The following is a 23801-nucleotide window of genomic DNA, read 5'->3' on the forward strand; positions in this document are numbered from 1 at the left end:
TCAAAGATGCAATCCCTCTCACTTCCTTTTACACCACGAAACATGCTGTTCTTAGCTGATACCGTTTCGGAGAAGCCCGCCTTCATGGATGCTTCATGCTACATCGATTCGTTTGATCTCACGGGTCTGGCCGTAATTGATATGCACAAATCAAAAGCCTTGAATAGAATGAATATGCATCCATAAACCGAGAATAAATGGTGGCTGCTTCCCAAATACTAATATCCATTCAAATGCCATAAGTCGGTGATTTTAGAAGCATATCAGACCACCCGATACATGAGGCGACAATCCTCGGTTTATGCACTGCAGTCGACATCCCGTTGCATAGCGCACAGACACTGCATTATCGAGCTCGCACCTGATCCTGGCGATGATGGGACTCTGCGTCCAGTCCTTGTCCTCCGGCACGCTGACCGAGTACGACTTCTCGCTGAACTGCGGGTAGTTGTCGTTGTCGTCCAGTACCCGGATGGTGACCTGGGCGGTCGCAGACTGTCGCTCGGCCGGCGGGGCCCGGTCGGTAGCCTGGACCTGAAGAGTGTATGACTCGTGCTCCTCACGATCCAACGGCAGACGAGTCTTGATGATGCCCGTGCGTGAGTCGATCCGGAATGCCTCGTTGGCGCCCTGAGGATTTAGGATGGAATAGGCCATCTCGGCGTTCGCTCCCATGTCACTGTCGGTGGCTCGCACTGTCAGGACCGTGGAGCCTATACTTGTGGACTCACGGGCGCTCGCCTCGTACTCCTTGTGTTCGAACTCGGGAGCATGGTCGTTGGCGTCTTCGACAGTGACCTGAAGGGTCGTAGTGCCGGTTCGCGGCGGCTGCGCGCTGTCCGACACCGTCACTTTGAAGTAGTGGGTGGACATGTACTCGCGGTCGAGCTCAATGCTGGTCGTAACCACGCCCGAGTTGGGGTCCAGGTCGAACATGGTCTGCGAGCGCGAGTCGAGAACAGCCACCATGGAGTAGGTAAGCGGCCCGTCCTCCGGGTCTTTGGCGGTCAGTGTGGTGACCACGTGGCCGCGAGCGCGTCCCTCCGGCACAGTAACCACGTACGAGGGACGGTCGAAGAACGGGCTCTGGTTGGCCATCTCGCGTCGGATTCGTTTGAGCATGTCGTCACGCTCAGCAATGTAGTGGTGGAAGAGTATCATCAGGGCGTGGTCGTGCGACTCGTGACCGGCCGCGTCACACTCGAGGCGGAAGTACACCACCACACGCCACAGTCGCTCGCTCACGCACTGGTCGCGCGCCGAGACCAGGTCGTGACCTGTGCGCTCCACGGCTAGACGCGGGTCGGACACGCGCTGGTAACTCAGGTCGCAGTCGTGAGCCGAGGCCGGCAGCAGGTCGCGGAACTTTACCACAAACTGGCCGCGCCGCAGACAGATCTTGTTGTCCGTGCTGGTGACTGGAAGGGCCACGGACACGGCGCTGCGGGAGCCGTGCTGGAGGACCTGGTCGGCCACTATGCGGCGGCTGTCCCCACATTCCGTGCCCACCACAAACACTCGCACCGCCAGCGACACGTAGTCGACGTGGTGCTCCACATCGGTCCACGACTCGATGTAGAGGAGGAACGGGTTTGGGTAGAAGAGACCGTCACAGCGCAGCGGACGTAGCACCACCAGTCGGCCGGAGCGTGGCTTCACCGACACGACACTCTGCACGAACGCCGGCGAGCGCTTCCGATCCAGACGGTAGTGCCTGGAGCCGCTGATTCCGGCGTCGAAGATGGTCGCACCAACTGGAGTGGTGCTTGGCACCACCACTAGATATCCATACACCAGCGAGCATGCCTGCAGGAGCAGGCCCAGCGCCAGTGAGGTCCGCATCAGGCCCGGGGGACCGCACCCGGCCCAGGCTCCGACACTCACGGCACTCACACCCCACCTCCGCCTCTCGCGGCCGCCGCCGACTGACTGGAATCGCCGCCGGAGGCGGTCGCCGCGGCGGCGGTTCACCTTGGCGTGCCGCCTCCCCGGCGCACCGTCGCTCGGTCGGCGGCACACAGGTGAGCTGCGGCGCGGGGTACTCGGGCGGCCATCGCACTCGTCTCGGTAATTGGTCGCCGCTCTGCGGGACGCCGCCGGTGCCGGGACCCGCCCGCCGCTCTCCCTCCCTGCCGTCCTAACGGCTGCTCATGTCCCGCAGTCGCCAGTGGGCCGGCACTGGAATGCAATTACGAGTTCAGGCTCAGCCAGGCCCAGTCGTCTGCAATTAGTCGCACGCTGGGAACAACTCAATGAAACCACTCCAGAAAGTCCTTGGTTTCATTGATCCATATTGGTGAGACAGGTCAATGAAACCACTCCAGAAAGTCATTGGTTTTATTGGTCCATATCATTGGTGAATTAGTAGGTATTTGGCTCTATGGATCGTCAGGGGCGAATAGCAGGTTCAGTGTGTCTCTTAGCAGCTATCAGCTAGGGTTGCACTAATTGCTTATATGCCTGCTTTGTCATATTATCAGAGAGCATCATCGATTAAAACACTGAAATAAATTCATAAAATGACGATATTTGCTGTAAAAGAAATTAGGCAAAGATTTGGTCAAATCAGGTGCATTCGCTGGACAGCCCGTCGTGAAAACGGCTATTATCATCCTTTACCCTGCAACATACCTACATAAATTGGAGCCTGGAGGCAAGACTGTGGAGTTGGCGTCAGAGTCGGAGCATGAGTCGGTTGGTTGCAACAATTCTGCCCGAAGTCGGGGTCAGAGCTGATTTTTGGAAGCTTGAGTCAGAGTCGGAGTCGGGGTAGCCGAAAATCCATCGACTTCGCAGCCCTTCCTGGAGGTCGTATCAAAACTTACAAAAATATCAACGTTTTACACATTGGTGAACTTAAATTACGCTGGATAAGCTGTTTAGAGTTCATGACATTCACGGTACGATTCAACGGATAACAGCCCAATCTCGCAAACGGTCTTCCCAGTGCACGCGCGACCTGCCAGGAGGCATTCTCATTACTCACGTCGGATGAAATTGAAGGTGGTCTTCCAGCCCGGATTCAGGATGTTCGAGATGGAAGGATTTCTGCGTCCTGAGGATAGATCAGAGGAAACGAAGGTCAAATTCACATGGTTTTACGTTTTCGTTCGATGTTATGATGTTGATTTTATTAGGCACTGATTTCATTCGGCTCTCTGCTCATTATTTTTCGCACGAGCCACGACCTGACCGCAACCTGGAGAGGGAAAACATAAGCCCTCAAATTGGAGATGCTTCCACGATTATGCGAGTCATGACTCTTGCTTATAGAAGCACGGCAGACCCGAGATTCAGTTCCATGTAGCACATTCCACATGATACACAGATACCTGCCTTTTGAATTTAAATTTATTGGTAAAATACGTTGTCCTGCCGTTTACATATACCTACCGTTTACCTATAGGCCTACTCTACTGATGTCGCACTCTGGATGCCAATTGATTAACTTTGTTGTCATTTTGAAAACGGGCCTGAACAAACAAGTTTACTCTTTTTTTCTATGTTGCCACTTTTAGATTAAATCGTTGTTCACATTGGGATAGTCTGACTCGGACGACCTGCCTGTCGCCGTGACAGCGTCACCGACCCTGCCATATTCTTCCACCTGGCGGTCAGGTATGTGGTTGTTAGTTCGGCGACCGGGCGCAGGTGGCGCACTACGGGGAAAGCGACATCGCTGCGCCTTCGCCGCGGCGACAGTCGATTTCATCACCCTAAATGCACAGGAATTCCACTCCGTTTCGTCACAAGATGCACAACCGCAAGTCTAACGGTACACAATTGATCCTCCTCTGAGATGATCGGGTCAGGCAACAATCCTACTCCCACGTCATATAAAAAAGACGGTGATCGGCGAAGTTTCTTCGTCGATTTTATCCTCGAAACCATTTCACCCTTGTTCCTGACCATTTAATGCGTGCTTCTACCTAGCCGAGGTTGATTTGTAATGCGAACGAAACAGTGTAACGAAAATTTACCAGGGGTGCTATCCCTTCCCCTGCTGGTACCTTTGTGTGAACAAATTAATTGCAGTTACCATTCAAAGGCACGCTGTAAAGGTAGAAAAACCATACCATTGCCTGCTGAGATATTGCAGGGAACTGATTTAAGAAAGCCTCTCACGGCAAGGTGGTAAGTCACGTCACATATCAACTTATAAAACGAAGTACTCTCCCCCGGAATTGTATTCTTCCAAGAAAGTAATACACATGATATGTCGGTCCATTTCGTTCCCCTCCCCATTTACACATGGTAGCTAGCCCGAGCACATGACGATGAACTGGAAGCATGCGACGCACATTGAGCATAAATATAATAATAAATAGGAAACGCAATTTGCCAGCACTCACTCGCTCGCACAGTTCACTCGCTCACTCGCACACACAAAGGCGTAAAGCGGGCCGACCAGTGCCGACGGTAGTTCAGTTCCATCATGCTAAAACATGCGGACATTGAAAGGTGTACAACTCTTTCACTTAAACTACAATGCCAGCAATAATGTTAATACCACATTATCACAAAAGCAGCAAATAAGCAGTTACGGCACATCATGATCTGCAACTAATCTAGCGATAATAAATTACTACTGCTGCTGAGGACGCGTGCTCACACTACCAGCTGGCGCCATTATGGCAGCGACGGCGCGCTCCCCTCTCAGAGAACGCGCCGACCGCGGGGCCAGCTCGGGCCGCTACTCTCGGACGCCGATACCGAACAATGAACCGTTTTGATTTGTGCTCTGCGACAGAGCGCCCCGACGCGCCGGGCGGCGGGGCCGGGCCCGACCGCTCGTGACGCGAGATCACGGCACACGCAGCGGCCCGTTTGAGCACTGGGAATGGCACTAGAGTGGGACGCGAGTCGCCGGCGCTGCGCGGCGCCGGAGCAGCACCCAGGAGTCGCTGCGTCCACCCGTAATTCACAGTCCGGCGTGACCGGTACCCGGCACGGGTCGCCCTCAGACAGGAGACGGACGCACTCCGCCCTCCCGTCGGCCGGGTAAGTCACAGAAAAGTCTATCCCCAGGGACCGGTGAGAGCCCACCGACCCCACAGAGCAGTCATCAGTGCTGGTCGCTCCAGAACTTTTTGATGAGGTCGGAGGCCTTCTCTCCGATCATAATGGTGGGGGCGTTGGTGTTTCCGTTGACCAGCTGCGGCATGATGGAGGCGTCCACCACTCGCAGCCCGGACACGCCGTATACCCTGGGAGAGGCAGAGGGCAGAGTTAGTGTCAGTCAAAGATCAATAGTCAGAGTACTGACCTGGGATCTTACTAATGGCAGAGTCGTTGATTTAACGATCGTTCATCTCATTGATGAACGAAGGTGAGGGTTACTGATCAAGGACCTTACTGGATTTACGGACTGAGAATAGTACAGAAAACGGGAAGAATCCCTACACGGTTGCGGAATGAAGAAATATTTCACCGTTTGACGAGTAATGAAGTTATATTACGTCCATTATCCGTAACCAGACATAACAAGTGCACTTAACACACACAAATGTGAAGCGGCAGGCCGACAACCTCAGAGAAGAAAAGAAATAGTGATACCTTCAAACATCTTTTTAACGGGGCCGTCGAAATTAAGCCTCGCCCGGTAAGGTATTTATAAAACGGGGCACCCTCGCTCCTGCGAGCACATTGCACTGAACCAAGTTGCCGTCAGCTCTGTCTCACCTGAGCTCTGGGTCGACCACGGCCTCTGGGTCCCAGTAGGGCCCCATTTTGGCCGTGCCCACCGGATGGTAGATGGTGCTGGTGTAGTAGCGAGCCAGACACTCCCAGTACTCGTCGGTCCACAGAGCCGTGTGGATGCAGCCCGGCATCGGCACCTTGTAGAACTCGGCGCCTAACCGCTTGAACGCCTGCGTCTCGCCGATGGCCACGGCAATCTTGATACCTGGGTGGGTGGCGGAGGGGTAGGAGGGAGGGGGTTCGTTAGACTGACGTACCTATTGTAGTGTCGGGCAGTGAACTCAAACATAAATGTTCTTTCTCGTTAGCTATCATGAACGTAAAAGAAATGTTACATGACGAGAGTTTCATTACTCTGTAATGTAAGGCGACCTTAGACAGAGTAACAGCTAAATATCGACACATAATGTTAGTAGAAGCGGTAAGCGCATTTTAGGACAGAACCGTTCCAAAGCATTGGAGCTTATTTTTAGTTGCATTACGGCTTCTATGAATGCCGTCTAGATTTGCGTAGTTTAGGTACTTAAATTATGTAGAAGAGTTTTCGTACATTTCTTTAGCATAAAAATTCATAAAGTTCAAAACTAATTTTGCTACAGCTAAGGACATTGGAGACCACAGCTTAGTCTGATTGGTCGACATGACATGAGCTTGTTGCCAATTGGAAATTTAGACAGATAACTCTTCTACATAGCGAGCGACATTATGATGTTATTAAGCAAAATATTAGTCGGTATATGTAATGATTAGTGAAGCTGAGCATATTAGTTGTAAGTATTTAATAATTGCGTGACATAATAAGATTCCAACACGGACCATTATTCCTCCGACAAAACTTTTGAAAATGAATAACAAACGGTATTCTCCTAATACAAAATAAAGTAAAAAATGGCTTGGGAAACATAACCAGACATATATTAGTGGTTCAGTATCTACATGATGGAAGGCATAACATGCTTCATCTATTAGAACGCATCAACAGATCTGAGAGAACATAACAGAGCTAAAAGGGTGCCCTCACAAACAGATAAGAAACAATAAACAACGCTGCTTCGTAGGACTGGTGCATAAAGGAAACGCCTCACCCTCCTATTCGGGAAATAAGTTCTAGCAGCAATTATTGACCTCGGAAAAAAACAAGGAAGCACAGCTATCTCACCAGAAAACGATGAAATCTTTATTATTCATTACCCAACTTACTGAATATCAGAATCGCGATTTGCAATTTAACTTGACTGCTTTTAATCCTATTTCCCTCGAAGAAGGTGGGACGTTTCTTTTCAACAGCAGTACTTAGCAGCCCTAGAGCTCCCGGGGGCTGTCTATCCTCGTACCTTCGACCATGGTTTTAACGTCAATGTCCTCAGTCAGGTAGTTGGGGATGAGTAGCGGCGGCTCGAACGGGTTGGACGAGCGCAGCTGCACGACGCCCTTGGAGGCCGGCCGCAGCAGCATCGGCACAATGGTCACCGAGTCGCGGAACAGGATGGGCTTGAACATCTGCCACGTCTACAGGCCGCCCAGAGCAACCGCGCAGAAAGAGAGAAAGAGAGAAAGAGAGAAATGGTCAGCCATGAACAGTGTCCGAGGTCAACGCGGAGGAGGGAGGCAAGCTGAGAATAAAAAGAGAATCAGTAAGCGATAGCGGGAGAGCTAGACGTTTGCCTGAAAAGAGGGCGTCAGAATAAAAGCAATTATCTAAGGTTAGGAAAAGGCAGATTAGGAAAAGGAGAAGGTATTAGGTTAATTGGGTGTTCGAGACGATTCTTATTGGGTTCAAATTATAAAAAATTTCTGCACCTAAAAATAGAACGTCAAATGGTCAGGACACGTCGTCGTTTACTGGAAGTAGAGAAGCGTGAGTGATTAGCTATAACAGCTCCTTTTCGTCGCCTAGCGCCGGTAGATGGCGCATTGGGAACCGTCACTTGCTATTTGTCCGGTCAGTGACGAGCCCCTGGAAAAGTCAACATCATTCGAACTCGAAACGACGTGCCAGCTTTAGAGTTAACGCTCATTGCATAATGCATATAGGCTGTAGTCTACAATCTAGAGCCAGCCACCGTAGAATGTGTGATGTGTTGTGCGACTAACACTATTATGTTGGGATGCATCGACATTCGACAGGCAGGTCTCAACCGATTCCGGTTGCGAGAGCACAGTCCGGATTTTAAAGCAGCTTCATGCAACGGGCATCATCAGAGAGAATTCAGCTAGATTCGGGCAGCTATTGAAATCGATGCAAGATACGAAAAAACCACCGGTAGAGGTCATATCTGCCATCTGCTGAGCCGAATCGGTGCACGGTGGGATGACAGGGGCTGACAACCTTCCACCAGAGTGCGAACGTCGTGCGGGTCCTGCAACGCGTTGGTGACGATGCGTGGCTTGTCGAAAGGCCGTGCCGAGCGCAGGCTGACGCGACCACGACTGCGAGGCCGCAGCAGGCACAGCAGAATCGAGAACCCGTCCCGAAACGACAGCGGTGCAAAGAAGCCGCGCCAGGCCTGCAGGAGACGCGCGGCGGACCGGCGGCCGGGACACGTCACTACGGCGCTACCGGGCCGAAACGGAGTGGAGGGTGGACACGGACAAGGACGGAGGGGGTCATAAATGGGGACAGAGAGGGAGAGAAGATCGTAAAGGGGAAGAGGCGATCAGAAGCGGGGAGAAGAGTTCATAAACAGGAGGTGATCATAAATGGTGAGAACTAACCACAGACGGTAGCCAGTAGTCATAAACGGAAAGAGGCCTATTTTACCTCAATTACACTAATGACAAGATTCAGTTGCAAACAGAGCAAACATCACATTGGCTCATACATACGAAATACGGAGAAAATGCATTGGCAAATGAGCAATGTAAAAGCAAGATAGATTGTACTGAATCATACGGTCGTACCATCCATTTAGTACGTGCTCTCAAACATCAAAGAGCAGCAAATGAGCTTAGTAAGAACAGAATGGTGAATGACGTACGCATGCATTCAAGACCGGTCTAAATGATCTATGGACCACATACTCGTACGATGCCTAACATTGACATCAATTATAACGGCTATACTCGCAAGCTAAGCATTCAGAAGTACACACCGTGACATCGTACACACACCGGACGTATCTTAATTTGCATTAATAAGAAAGTTCTGGCAATTTTTAGTTCGTAAATTGTTGAAACAGGGGTTTTACGGTGCTAGATGATAATGAAGTAAAATATCAAACTTTGCTATACCATTTTCCGAAATGTCAACGATCGTCAACAGTAAACATTTTCTTGCGTTTATGTATAAGTTGAAAGATTCTCTTGCTCTCCATGATAACTGCGAGTTATAAATCAATGTTGGCAAATGAGATGATCGATGTAGGTAGGCATTGCTCATAATGTTATTGAGCCATTCAAGACTGATGGGTTGGAATTCCAAGTGTAAAGGCGCGTGTTCGTGCGTACGGATGTGTGTATCTGTTCAGCTCACCTCCTCAGAGAGACCCTGGATTTTCCTGATCTGCCTGCCGCCGTCGGAGGCCGGCGTTCCACTGACGTAGTGGAACTCTACGTCCGGCCAGTCCTGCGACTGGTTGGCGTACTTTGTCTTCACGAAGCCAAGGCCCTCCACGCCGCCGAGCACCGTCAGCGGTCCTGAGAAAATGGGAAACTATGATAAAGCGGTAGAAGCGAGCATCGCTCTGAAAATAAACCAACGAGGAGCCGTAGACTTGCGTTCAAGTTTAATATAAAACACATTTGCTGGACGATGACAGCAAGCAATTAGATATTGACGCCGTCTAAATACGATTTAAATGACATCTCACCTGATCCGAACATGGCGTATTTCAGGATACTCGGGATGTTCTCGTATCGGGTCTGTACCAGCGATATGGGCTTGTTCAGCAAGAACACGATGCCGCCGGTTCCAATGTGGTCCTGGAGGTTGTAGCCGACCGGCAAGTCCTGGATCACGGGAATCTGCAAAACAGGCAGACGACACTGAGATGATGCTATCAGCTAACGGCAAAGCTACCCGCACTAGACTGCGTAGTGCGTAGCATGCCTCAGCAGTCGGTATTTGCTGTGCAGCTAACCGAGAAGTAATTAATCTGCATAATGTAAATTCCACCAAACCGCTAGGTAAGTTTTTAATTTATAATGATCGCTTGTGAAACAAGCTGCACTTGCCTATCTAGTTAATCCGTTAAACAAGTTTCCCTGTGGTAGTTATGTAAATTGCGTGCTCCTAGTGGGGGGCAATAACCGCCCTCTTTACTTCCCTTTCGTAAATCTTATCATTCCTTTTTTATGAGTGTCAAAATGCATCACCGTTACGATAACCCCAATCGTCAGAAACAGCCGTAGCATCTCGCTATCGCTAGCCGTGTTATGTGGAATACTCACGCCGTGCTCATACAGATGTGAGGCAGGTCCGATACCGGACAGCATGAGCAGCTGGGCAGAGTTGAGCGATCCCGCCGACAGGATCACCTCCTTCTTGGCGTAGATGTGATAGCGCTTCTTGTAGCGGACCAGCTCCACGCCGTAAGCCCGCTTGGTGTCAGGATCAATCAGCACCTGGTGTGACAGAAGGGAAAAACTCGTTTAAATGCCTGATACAAAGAGAATATTGGAAAGCACGGCTACCAGCTCAAGGCTAAGACAGCGAAGCCGATTACATAACTGCGAATGATACAGACTCGAAAGTGTCCAGCACTTATGAAAAACGGTAAAGGTCGGATGAGAAACCACCACACATGTAAGCATTGCGTCCGTGAGAGAAGACATTAGGACACCATCTCCCACAAATGACAGGGTAATAGATCTCATCAGCGACCTCTCCGGATAGCGGTTCGGACGACCACACGTGGCCACCGGTCAGAGCCACTAACGGGGGACGGGTTTCCAGACGCGGTCATTGCCACCGCCACGCGCCTCGCGGGCTGCAGCTTAACAGCTAGTCATCGCGCGCCGCCCGGGGCGGTCGGCTAAGTGCCGGTGACTGCGCGTGCCGACCTGGTGCGAGCTGATCAGACCGCGCTTAGTGGGCGCCACACTTTGACAGTCTGGGCCCTGCCGCTATTACGCTGCCTTGTATAAACAACGGCTAATGTCTGCATGCTACATTTACTCCACAATGTAATAGCTTAGTGGCTCATATCGCAGTGTTGTTACATTCACATGTATGAATAATGAGCGTGTTTGGCACGAGGAAAACAGCGTGTAAATAACCCGCGCATCGCGCCCAGCTAGATCTAAGGATTTATTGCCCCCTTGCTTGGAACGTCTCAATCTGTGTCCTACGAAGGTCGTCTTAATTACTGATGAATGATAAGCCCATTCACGCTCTCGCTGTGTTTGCGAAAGAAAGCATGAAGTGGACATTCTAAAAATTCAATTTTGGTTGAGAGACCCTAAGACAATCAAAGGTCACATTGCACACAACTAATGTAAAAACTTTACATTTAATTACATCACAAGTTTCACAAAACTGACCTTGGTCACATGCGAGTGCATGGCGGTGTGCAGGTTCTTGCGCAGCCGCACGGGGCGGATGAACGCTTTGGACGTGCTGCAGCGGGATCCTCGCCTGATGGTACCCTGCGGTATCATGAAACCTGCGGAAATAGTCCACAGTCAGATCTCAGATGTCACACCTCACAGCGCAGCCGTCAACCACCTGTCAACAGCAGCCACTCTGCCGACCGCGTCAGCCGTCAACATCAAATGCCCGTTATGATAGCTTTAGTAATGTGCCTTTATGAGCTCTTCTCAGTATCAATCTTATTCGACGTCTTATAGGTGAACGTCGCAGCTTATCCAATGCTGAACAAGTGGCAGTAATTAGCCCGAAAAAATGATGAATGAAAACCATTCCTATACACATATGCATGAGAACGGCTTTTTGACTTTTCAGATCGTGGGCATACACATTGAGAGTACGTGGTCGTACATTCACACGTCATCACACATGGCCATAAATCATACATTCACAGCAGTGGTTCAGCATTTCCGTCATCCGTCAAGCGCGACAGCCTTCGCCGCGAGCTTTCTATCACCATGCCCATGTGACACCAGTCCACACACGCTGCGGCTACTATCGCGATTTCTCGGTTCGCCTGGAGGGCTGCTCTGGGACATGAAACGAGGCCGTGCACTCGGACATGCCACTGTCCGAATCCTCAACCGCGTGTATTTGGATTAAACCCATGTTCCTACGCTCAAAGGGGCTGGCCTACATAGCGCTGAATCGTTAGATGCATTTTAGCACAGCTGATTCATATGAACGATGTTTTACAAGCGACAATTGAAACAAATGACTCTTTTTTGGAGCATACGAGGATAACAAGCATAAAGATGTGGCATCTTTTTTGCTTCAACGTTTCTGTGTCGCATGGGCATGGTCCAGTACCAACGTTTCATAAGAAGAAAGGGGATTTATGACATTCAGTAATCCTTGCACTCTCGTAAAAGGCAAGATGCTGGAGATATACACGGTTCAGAGCCGTTCGTTCCATGAATGGAAAAGAAAAGACGATACAAAACTCAGACTAATCTGCAACATGTGAGAGTAGGGATAAAGCGGCTCTCGGATTTACAGTGACTTCCGACCCATTTTTGTTTTCTACATCCGTAAGTGTCGCTGCATTCTGTTACTCATGCAATTCTCTTTGGTTTACCAGCAGCGTCTGATTTATTTATCATAGCCTAAAAGCCAGTTGTTAGTCGGCCAGTAGAAACTGGGCAGCCCTAATCAGCAAATAATCAAACAGAGGCCTCTTGCACCAAACTACCTGCCTAGGTAAATTCAGATTTTACCTTGATTCTCTTGCACCAAACTACCTACCGAAAAACGCTACCGTGAAAATTTACCTAGAAATTCTACCAAGCGGCATAAGAACTTACCAATTGTTAAAGTCCGACCGGCTGTTTTCCTCTTGCACCGAAAGCCGGAAAGAAGTACTCGCGGAGGAATTTTGGACGGTTTGACGGTAAACGCGGGCTTCAAAAATAACTAGCAAAACCTTAGGTAAAATGATTCAATTAGTAACAATAGGCACAATACATGATAATCCACGGGTATTTTTATGTAAATTAGGCATTACAAAATGTTTAGACAATGATAAATCAATGTTTTATGAGTGAATAATAATATAATTGACCAAATACTCCACGGGTTCACAGAGGTGCTTCTCCGTACCAAGGCGATAACCCTCCGTAATAGAACAGCCAGGTTGAAGACTCACTCGTTGCCATGGAAACGAAGCTCATTTGTTCAAGTAATTTAATATCAAAATAATTTCTATTGGTATTTACGTAAATGAGAAATGATTTCATAATACCAAAATGTATATTAGTAAAAACAATATCCATTTAAATGTTTTCTTTACTTACTATTTGTTTGCGCCCACAAATAATTCGTCGCCAAACAGCCAATCAAAACAAATCCTAAAAACGCGAGCTGTCAAATTTACCTAGGTAGGTAGGTAGGATGGTGCAAGAGAAGTTACCGCCGTAGGTAGTTTTACTAGGTAGGTATTTTGCCGATTCTACCTAGGTAGGTATTTTGGTGCAAGAGGCTTCAGGTCTGAGGTCGCGTATCGATATTGCCAGAAAGTGAAAAGCCCCGACCGGTGCCCCATGAGGACCGGTCGCGGCTCGGGCGCGCCCGTTCCGTCTGTGCCGGCCCGCGCGGCGGTGCCCGGCCGGCGCGTGCCGCCGCTCTCGGCTGACGGTTTCTCCGCGGCCAGTGTCGCCGCCGACTGCCTGCTCGCCGTGTGCCCGCTGTCCAGTCGGCCAGTGGCGGCAGCAGATGGGCCGGCCCACACCGGGCCGCGTTGCGTCAGCCAGCGGCGCGCGGTGGAAAGCGGCGCTCCGCAGAGCGGAACTGGCCCCGCGCGAGCACGCTCCCTTCCCAGCGCGCAGACCACGCGCACAATACGGCACGCGGAACCTCCTCCAATTGGGCCGTACTCGCGGCCGTGCTCATTATTGACTTTCGGCGAAAATTATCGGAACGATCGATACCAATTTCACATGGTCAGGCGAGGGTTACGACACGTCGATGAAAAATAGGGTATGGCGATCTCTTTTCCGATCGAGTCATGCGCATGGCTTGAAGTGATTTGCTTTTTCTGATTGGTCTTGCCATGCCCTTCAATATCGCTTAGCAGGCTGCGCTTCTATAGCTTTCGATCTCACTCACACGCTCAAGGGTAGGTAACTGCCGTGACTCAAGATTGACCTCATTTCGCATACTTTTCGAGCTCAGAGCTGATTCACGATTTGTCTTTTAGTCCCTTCGTCATTTAATTTTACGTAATACAGGTTGACTCATATGTGTTGGCGGCTAACGGAATGAATATTGCCTGCGTGATCAAGCGAATTATTATTGGATAACGACTTGAAATTCGTGACTCCACGATTTAATTTAGTGGGATATCTGCCAAAAATAAACGTTTGAAGCACAATAACACTGACTACAGGGAATCTAAATTTAGCAGTTACCTGGCATGTCTGTACAAACTTCAAGGCCATTACTGTGAACCACACACAAGTAGGTATTTGTCAACCGTTTGGCATGATGGTTGAGCCTACTTATCACCACGTCTTGATTTCACATCTGACATCTCGTGAAAGGGTGAACGTTAGGGTAACACCGGTGAAAATGAAAGTATTTTTCCAGAGATTTGGAGATGTCTGAGGGACAGGCCCCTTTGATGGACAGCTGCTCGGATCTGAAGCGGTCGCAATAATGTCGTCTGTTGGCCGATCGGAGGGCGCTCTTATGGTCATGCACCTGTCACTCCAGTGCGGCTTGTTTTCGGGGAGAGGATAATGGCGCGGGAGTAATTCTCGGGGCGTCGGCCGGTGACCTCTTTCGGCCGGTGACGGGTCGGTTCTCACGGCACTGGAAGGACGGTGTGGGGCTGATGGGCGGTGAGAGGGCACGCACAGAGACGGCCAAGGACGGTCGCGGCCACTGATCCCTCGGCCGGGTACACAGGTGGGCGGGAGGCAATCACAAGGCCACCGGATAGAGAGCGGAGGGCCTGGGAATACCCGAGGGCTGGGCCTCTCTAGACGGTAAACAGCCTTTCCAAATAATGATCTCCAAATGAGGCGTCATCTGGTTTGAGCCGAAATTTCACTACGGTCAATACTGACTTTCATGCGAGGCGGGTGTATGAATGACGGAAAATATCGGCATTACGCCGGTGTTTCCGCTTTACCGACAAAGACGAGGCAACGCCTTAATTGGGGAAGTGGATTTAAAACTAAGACCATACATCAAATATTTTTAGTGTCTATTTAACATATTTCCTAGCTTGCATTTAACCTTACATAAAAACGTCAGTCATTTAGTGGAGCTGCACCTTGCATTTCTAACGAGAAAATGGGACGCGCTACAAGGAATTTACATAAGAAATCTGCATTCCACCGGTTTGCTTGTTACATTGCTATGCAGCATCGCAGTCTTCCAATCCCTCCCGTGCGGTGCGCGACAGTGCCTCTTGCACTGCACGATACTGTATATAGTGTGTCACTGTATACCGTATGTATATTGTATACTCGCCAACGATATGCAATGGGTTTGCAATGATAGCATCCGTAACCCATGTTGCACTGAATGGGACCGACAGTGAAAGTCGCTTGTCAATCCGTAGGGTGGTTGCAAAATTATTAGCGTGCAAAATGCGTCCGCACGACTGGGTCTGGTTGTCGATCATACTCGGGGTTTCCGATATATCGGGGCGAACTTACTTCGGGGTCGCTCGTAATAACACAACTTCTCAGATTCAACAAACTACCCGGCTCGATAGTTGGCGCTCAGGGATATGGACAGCCTCAGGGGATATTTATCGATTATGTACCCATCAGCCACGGAAGCTTTGAAATACGTGCCAGACGGCACAAAGCCACTATTCCACCTGCCCTTAGGTTCTCAAAGATGCCTGACAACAGCTGAAGACGCGACTGATCGAAACTGTCCTACATAACATCACACACGCCGTGGACGGCCGACACCACCGACAATGACTAAACCAGGACAGTAATTAGGCAATTACCAGTCCACTGTCAGCTGCTGTTGCGTCACCCAGGCCACGACATACCTGTCTGCTGCTGGGCGTTGAAGTCGATGTTTTCGTAGCCCATCTCGACGCCGGCAGACACGAAGGCGGTGGCCAGTGGTGTGCGCCAGGGCGCCTCCTGGACGGTCAGGTAGCCGCCCGTAGAGTGGAACCGCTCTGTAAGACACGAGAGGAGATTAGATGTGTTGGGGCACCAGCGCTGATAGCACCGCGGCAGGTGCAGACAATTTACAATCAGTACGTCGTGGTATATGGACCAGTTTTCCATGGCATTGCCGCATAAGTGTTGCGATAGGTTGCTAATCGCTATTCCTAATCGCGGATGCTTAAGACGGGCGTGACCCCCGGCAAAACATTTTGCGTATTTAGGCGTTGTAATCATCACTTAAAACGGCTAGTCAAACATAGCTGTACCATCACTTCGCGAACAATCGAGTTTCTTACTGTTTTGCGCGATGTAGGGGTTTCTGTTGTCCTCGGACTTTTTGAAGTAGTGCAGGACGGTCTCGAAGTCCCAGCCGTAGTTGCCGTTCTCGTGCCAGCGCTCGTAGTCGAGTCGGTTACCCCTCACGTACAGCATGTAGTTGAGTACAGAGGAGCCGCCCATCACTTTCCCTCTTGGCCAGTTGCAGCGCTGCAACACGGGGTTAGTTGCATCAAGCTCAAGGGTCGCACCTGGCATAGGCAAATGAAGCATTCATAAATAAACAGCGAATACACCCGGGCAAGGTGAGGGGTGAGCTTTCACTCCAGTTCTGCTGTATGCTTATAACATTTTGCTCGGTGAAACTGATGCCTCAGATTGAGTCTCGATGTCAGAGGTCAAATACCGACTTCAACCGTGCCATGGCAAAGGGCTTGGAGCACACTGTCGGCTGTAGCGCGTCCGAATGATTTGTACCTGCATGCGATCTAAAATAAGGCCAGCTTTGTATGTTCCTCATAGTCAATGCTCATAACTAGTCAGTGAGAGGAATCGAAATCTTTTCAACTTAGTTCATGAATGAAAATGATTGAAAGTACAGAAGTTGAATATATCTCAGGAAAAGAAATTTCTAAGCGGCTGAAGCCACTTATGATTTCGTTTGCGATATACTTGAAGCAAAAGGTTAAAACAAATTTCCACAGCGAATGCGCTATTCATGAGCAGTTATCTAATGAATGAATAATGCACGCGCTGTTGTGTCGTGCCAAAAGGCATGTCCAGTGGATGCGTGGACGTCGACGGTTGCGTTTGAGAATGCGCAACGCTTACACTGGCCTGCCTACGAAATGAGAGAGCGCACCCTACGGCGGGCTGGCCCCGTGCGGAGATGTTGATCTGACCCATCGGCGGCCTCGCTCCCGACACGCCTGTGACCCTTTTTGCGGGCGCTATCGGGTATCTGTCAGGACGGGGGGCTGCTGGGCCCGGCGAGCGACCGGCCCGGCCGCGGGCAGGCATCACATGGCGCACTTTCACACGCAGCCGGGCCGGCGGCGCGGTGCCGCCTGGCATCCTGCCGACCGACCCACTTGTGACGCTGGAGCTGATACCGGCCCGACCTGGCCAGCGGTAGGTACCGGTCTTCCGCTGGCGTCCGGTCAGACCGGAGCCGCCCGGTCGAGGCCGAGACCGCTCCATCCGGAGAGTTAACCAATACAGGCATGGCTGGCCGTGCCGACATGTCAAAATTCAATTAATTACGAGCGGCACGAAGCGCGAAACGAGTTCTCTCCCTGATGCACCGAAGAAATCTGAGCTGCATGAGTGAACCTGCTTGACCGCAGCGAGGCCCTTTCCACGTTGCTTACTTTCTACACACGTCAGTTATCGACAAGCGATCTTCACTGACCGGTTATAGATGATCCCAGCCTCCAGTCAACGATGTATCACACACAACTGAAGCTGAAATACTACAGCGTAGACAAACACTTCATTATTCTTGTTACTTAACGATGACGTCAAATTGTGTCTTAATTAGCCTTTCGATTTTTAAGTGGGTTCTACTCATTTGCTGCCACCCACGATCGTCACTCACGTGTCCGATGTAGGCCAGGCAGGCAGTGGGCTGCGGCTCCGTCTTGTACTGCCAGTCGAGTTTGCTGAGCTGCAGGTAGCCGGCCAGCGCCGGCACGTCCGACACCTCTGTCTCGTCACCGCCGGCCTCCAGCAGGAGCACAGAGTGCGCCGGGTTCTCTGTCAACCGGTTGGCCAGCACGGCCCCCGCCGACCCGGCGCCCACTGCAACGGGAGGGGGCAGGTTAGAGGAGGCATCAGGGAGTGGCGAGACAGGAGGCCTGTTAGGATCGACCAAGACAGAGCCACCGGAAACACAGTGGGATCGTAAGCATGTCAGAGGATCCAGCAGGTCACAGTCACACAGTTGACACAACAGATGGTCCATGTCAGGATACGGCCAGGCAAGGGGAAGGGGGTAATACACCAGATGACCGGCAGAACCAGCGAGACAGCAAATACCTACGTCAGAGAGCCGATAGAACACGACCGAGACAGCACAGACGTCCGAGAAAAACATCGGATACAGCGGACATCAGAACACACAAACTTCAGCGGGCACATCATCGGAGGACTCGCTGGAAAACACCGGGGTCCGCAGCAGTCACCGGTTACATCAAAGAAGCCATAAAGAAGACAGCGAACATTGTCATCGCGTTGCCTGAAGGTAACAATAGGACAAAACAGCGATTAGCCTGGATTATCTTCTTTCGCCATCGGTTTCACGTCATCCAGCAGCCCGGCCTTACACTGCGTGTTGCAGTCCTATGTGGTGATGATTAGCATGTTTCATATTGGTGTCTTGGCTGGTAGACATGCGTCTCGGCTCAGCGCTGGAGGCTCAAACGTCGGCTTTGAGTTAAGTGAGCCGGCCAACTTTCCCAGTGTTCTCGAGCTATTGTCCCCGGCTTTATGTCCTATTCTTCCATGCTAACGACCGGGTCGCCATCCAGGCAGAAGCACATGAATGTCACAACGTACTGTCTTATCTGATAGCATTACTCACCGGTTGTTTAGAAGGCGGAGATTGGTGTCGATCTAGAGTAAGCGCTCGAATGTTTGTGTCTACTCGTATGTAGCCAACCAGGGCGCTGATCGTGGTGACTACTTGCTTCATTTGGTGAAGCTAGAGGCTCAAGAGAATCGCACAAACGGTTAGAAGATGCGTCAAATCCCGATAGGTGCGAGACATGAATGCATGTTTGGTGACGATGGCAGCGGTCTTGCTTCACTCCTTCAATGACACACCATTCAAGGAGACGGTCGGACCCCCGGATGTGGATGACCGAGTGAGAGGAGGGCAGGGCAGCCGTGTCCGGTGTCGGTGTGGTTAATGACGGATCCATCCGACCTCGCTCTGACGATGTTGGGCCACACGGCGGTGACTGTGTCTGATCCGCCGGTGACTAAGCCCTGTGGTGACAGGTCCGTCTCACGGCGACAGGTTCGGCGGCGAGCGATCCGGAGGTAAGTGATCCCACCTTGTCTGCTCCGTCGCGCCGATTTGATCCCGTGGTGACTGACCCATCGCGCAGCGCCGGCCCGGCAGCGGAAACGGCGCCGATCCGGCAGGGCGACAACGATGCGCCCGTGTCACCACACCGGTCACACCAGTCGACCGGCCGGGGAATGGGGTCAGCCGCGCGGCCGCGCCGTCCCGCCCGAGACCGGCGCGGCGGTGGGCCTTCTCACTCACCACCGCTAATCTCCCGTCCACGTGAGACGGGCTGCGAGAAGGATTATTTTTGCAATTTGCATCCTGGGTGCATCGCACTCGACACGCTGCGTTGCGCAGATGGGACATGAGGTTACCGGAAAGGTCACCTTGGATTTTGATATCCCTCAGACTTCAGAGGTATCCTCTGAAATCGCGAGTCACGTTTCTGCAGCACGTGGCAACTGCCGGCAGCAGGTCTTCGGGGGTCGGTTGGTGGCTGGTCGGTCTTGTCTCCGCCTCATGGCCCATGGGTGCATTATAAAACACTCGAAAGTCCGTTTGCAACGATAATCCTTAAATATGCCATAATCGTCTTCAAAGTTTCACACAGGACATCCTGCTCAAGTGCTAATGTTCTTCACTTAAGTGTAATCAGACAAATCACAAGAACATTAGCAGGCTTCCCATCAACACAAGACGTTTAACTATCCTGACGAATGTAGGTAAATGCTGAAGAGAAGAAAGTCCGCTGTTGCACTGATCCCATGGCAGCACTTTGCAAGTAGGTAAGTCCCGTCTTACTGCAGCCAAAACGACAGGCTTAAGCCCGACGACTGGAGTGAGAAAGGTGGAACAGTCCGCGAAAGTCCCGTTAAATGAAAACAGTCGACCACGACTTGACCGGAGCCCTGATTTACTCGACTAACAAACAGTCCATGTGCCAGCTGATCCACTCCTCTTCGTCCCACATGTGGTTGGGTTCACCCCTTTCGCCAAGTCAACTGGAACGGACCACTACACCACAGCGTCACGGTCAGTGGTCAGACTATGTCGGCCAGACGGATCAGAAAGATCACCTCAGATGAGTAGGCATGTGAATGGGTGCGGCCTCTTATCAGAGTAGATAATCTGGTCATCAGCGGTGTGTAACGCATGCGTGGGTAACATATGTTCGTCGTAACGCACTGATGGGTTACGATTGTGGACGTATAAATATAGTAGATCCTAGTAAACAGTACGCTGGACGGTGGGCGGGCTCTTTCACATGGCACAGCGCCCAAGTCAAAGTGGTCATCTTCCGACAGTACACTGTGAAACCAGTGTCATAAAAGTCAACGTTTTACTGACCCCACTAATCGTCTCCCACTCAACGTATCCAATTTTTCATTCCTGGCCCTCAACGGATTATTACGAGTCTCGCCTCTCGGACTAATTGGGACCCGTGTGTCGATCCCATGAAGACGATATACTGTGATGAGTGTGAGGCATGGTGTTGGGCCTCCTTCAACAACTGCCTGTCCAAGACCAGAGCCCCCCACCCCCACCCCCACCCGGCTGGATCCGCCAGTGCTCCTAGCCCTGACCATACCTACTATCGTACGCACCCACGCACTACGGAATCACTTACGGGCACACTTTCACTAACACTGGCACACATACCAACACACACGCCCACATCACTCGGCGAAGGGTAACTCGATTTTCTCCACCGGTTACGACGAATCATGCACCGAAATGACACCACAAATCACTATGGCTAATTAAACTATTATGTATGTGCTGCATACGACTTACGAGCAGGAGGCAAGCCCAAAGGCAAAGTACAGGACAGTCACGATTAATAATTATCTAGCATGACTAACTACCTGTTGTTAAACGTTAACTGTTAGTTTTTGCTCCAAGGAAACAGAGCTGCTGTATTAAAAACAGCATATGCATGAATGGACGTTTAATATAAGTTTATGCAAACTTCATTTGTCTAAATCGGCAAGCGCAGCAGAGCTGATGCGAGCGGGCGAGCGAGCAAGCGAGAGAGGAGAGAGTTGGTCAGAGAACGACTCCCTCCCCTCCCCACAGGCACGTATTGTGCACCATATTGGTCAACGCTCGCCGATGGATCTGCAATCGCTCATGCACGATTCATTTCGGGCATGGGTACGTCGGGGTGACATTCTTGAAAACCATACGCTCAGCCCAAATGGTCGGAATAACCACAAGCATGGCGCATTCAATCACAGCTGTTGCACTGATTCAACGGTTCATCGGCTCACGAGCACTCACCTATAATGAAGTCATATTTCTTATAGAGCTGTTTTCTGTTGATGGGCCGCGACTCGGGGTCGACCAGGTCGTAGTGGTAGTAGGCGATGGCGGTGAGCAGCAGCGGCATGAACCACACACCGACGGCCAGCGCGGCGGCCGCTGCCGGCGCCGTCGCCGTCACTCCCAGCACGGGGATCACGCCCGGCATGGCGGTCTCACTCGCTCAACGACGCACACAAGTTGGTGGTGGTGGTGAGGGTGACCAGAGGGCCGGTTGATCGGCGGTCGGACACACGGCGTCACCTGCTCGCCGCAAACAGACGGCTGGTCGCCAACTGTGTGCCGTCGCGGCGCGGCGCGCGAGTCCGAGAGCCGTGGCTGGTAGGAGCTCTCCCGGCCTACTAACCCAGCGGCGCCGCCGCCGTCGCTCCACGCCGCCGCAGCCGCCGCCGACCAGGCCCGCCAGTTACGTCACTGAAAACTTTCACCACCCGCGCCCGCGCCCTCTTGGTCGGCAGCTTCCACACGTGCGCACGACGTCTGGCTGCAGGACTGCAGCGTCGTCTGCCCCCGGGCCGGCGCGGTCCTGTGTCCAGAGCGCCCCAGGCGCGCTCCTGCAGACCCCGCACCGGTAGGGACCCGGCAGATGAGGGCCACACCGCCCCGGGAGCCGGTGAAACGCCGGGGATGGCGCGCGCCTGCCTCCCGGGCAGTGACGGGGCGCCGGCTGACCCCCAGTGACCCAGTGAACTCAGCGGGGATCATCGCGGCCGGTTCGAAGCAGACCTCCGGGTGACGAAACTGAGCTCACGAGCGGTCGGCGCTCGGCACCTGCAGGTTATTCACACGTCCGTCCGGCCGGCCGGCCCGGTCGGGTGTTGTTGGGAATTTCTACATCAGCCTGCTGATACCAGTCCTGAGCGGGATGGGCATTAAACCCGGAACACTAAAGTAGGACAATAATTGTACGGTTCACGAGATGGATTGCCAGTGCATATGATAGGTATGGTATGCCGTTTAACTGAACACAAATTTATTAATTATATTGCAATGTAGGTATTGCTCTTTCTAACTGTTATATCCGTGGGCATTTTTCTTTATTGGCATTAAACAATTATGGATAAAAAAGGGGTAAATATAATACCTCACGATTACATAAGTGAACGGGAAAAGCGTTCCAATAATGTTTCATCGTGGTTTCAGGAGGAGCTAGAAGGGAATAATACTCCCAAAAACACTTTTGGTCACCTGTCCTGCAGTACGACAGCCATTCTCCTCTAACGTTGTCGACTGTTTTTGAATGTTTTTTTTTTTAATTTTATCAAAGCATTTGTTACGCGGATAAAGAGTTCTGAAGATATTATCTTTAAGTAGGTATAGTTATGGCATATTTAAACCTTTATTGTTGAGTGTTTTTAGACATATTTTTTAATTATAAAAGGACAAATAGCTCCTTACTTTGCTCCCTTACAACTGAGCGATACCTTGATGTTTTTGAATGTAGCAATTAGCTACCATTATCACAAAATAAATCATAAGCCAATTCAAAAAAGAGCGCACCCGGCGAACTTAACAACCATTTGGAAAACTGTCCCTTGGTCTATTTCCATACAGCATTTGCTCGCAATGTCATCCTGATTCCATTAGTTATAGGTATGTACCTACTTAAGTTAGGTCCTATGCACTACTGCACTAACACATGAAGCATTGACGCCGACGGTGTCAACTAGTCGGTATTGATCCCGGTTACTCACTTGGTGATAGCTGAAGCAGACTACTTATGGTTGAACCATACTGTGCAAAGTCGGCTCGTATGTAGATTGTAGGTACTTATCCGTTCCAGAAATAGTTAAACTGTGTAAGAATGATGCAAGCATGACTGAGATTTGGCAAACTACATTCAAATTCAGCTTGCGCTTGAGTGCGCATAAATGAGCTCGACGAGATTTCGTGCGTGCACGCAGCCCGCTACTTTCATTCAGGCGTGCATTCCGGGTGTCTCCAGGTGCATAAATCGTGAACCAGATGCTCACCAAAGGATCGAGAGATCGAACAGGCGCCTATTAAAACGGTACTGGCACTGTGACCCTGAGTAAATAGTTGCAGGGGCGAAGTCGGCAAGTCTACACAAACAGCATTTCCTATAGGTTAGATTGAGGAGCATGCCAGCGAAGCTCACCAAATATCAACAAGCAACATTTCCCTATTTCTGCACTTCTTTACGAACGATGCCATTTTAAGGCGTGGAGAAAATGGGTCAAAGGTTTTGCCTGCAGACGGATAAAATAGTTACAGAGTACGGAACCCCTGACCTGTGTGATCA

At 51.0% G+C, this 23801-nt stretch overlaps 2 protein-coding genes across 6 annotated transcripts in view; both read right to left on the reverse strand.

Annotated features, from left to right (window-relative positions):
• LOC122364381 (protocadherin-like wing polarity protein stan) overlaps positions 1 to 1911 on the reverse strand; it is a 38465-nt gene extending 36554 nt beyond the window's left edge. For all 4 annotated transcript variants that reach the window (XM_043334710.1, XM_043334720.1, XM_043334694.1 and 1 more), the window contains exon 1: positions 362 to 1911. In XM_043334710.1, the coding sequence (XP_043190645.1) occupies positions 362 to 1842 (1481 nt within the window). In that variant the 5' untranslated portion in view covers positions 1843 to 1911. The remainder of the gene's footprint in view (positions 1 to 361) is intronic.
• A 2261-nt stretch (positions 1912 to 4172) lies between these two features.
• On the reverse strand, positions 4173 to 22420 carry LOC122364404 (glucose dehydrogenase [FAD, quinone]-like). Of its 2 annotated transcripts, none has more exons than XM_043334740.1 (11): positions 21497 to 22420; positions 17801 to 18003; positions 16224 to 16413; positions 15801 to 15935; positions 11182 to 11303; positions 10090 to 10263; positions 9510 to 9663; positions 9173 to 9336; positions 7035 to 7209; positions 5683 to 5905; positions 4173 to 5207 (listed from the first exon to the last, which is right to left on the reverse strand). In XM_043334740.1, exons 1-11 carry the CDS (start codon positions 21684 to 21686, stop codon positions 5066 to 5068), a joined length of 1872 nt encoding a protein of 623 aa, XP_043190675.1. In that variant the 5' UTR covers positions 21687 to 22420; the 3' UTR covers positions 4173 to 5065. The 2 variants fall into 2 exon arrangements, with proteins under 2 accessions (XP_043190675.1, XP_043190667.1); XM_043334732.1 differs by lacking the exon at positions 7035 to 7209 and adding an exon at positions 8030 to 8207 and having other exon boundaries at positions 21497 to 22073.
• Positions 22421 to 23801: the final 1381 nt, after the last annotated feature.

This window comes from Amphibalanus amphitrite, unplaced genomic scaffold, assembly GCF_019059575.1.
Source record: "Amphibalanus amphitrite isolate SeventyFive unplaced genomic scaffold, NRLGWU_Aamphi_draft 000027F_arrow, whole genome shotgun sequence".
Classification (NCBI taxonomy): Eukaryota; Metazoa; Arthropoda; class Thecostraca; order Balanomorpha; family Balanidae; genus Amphibalanus; species Amphibalanus amphitrite.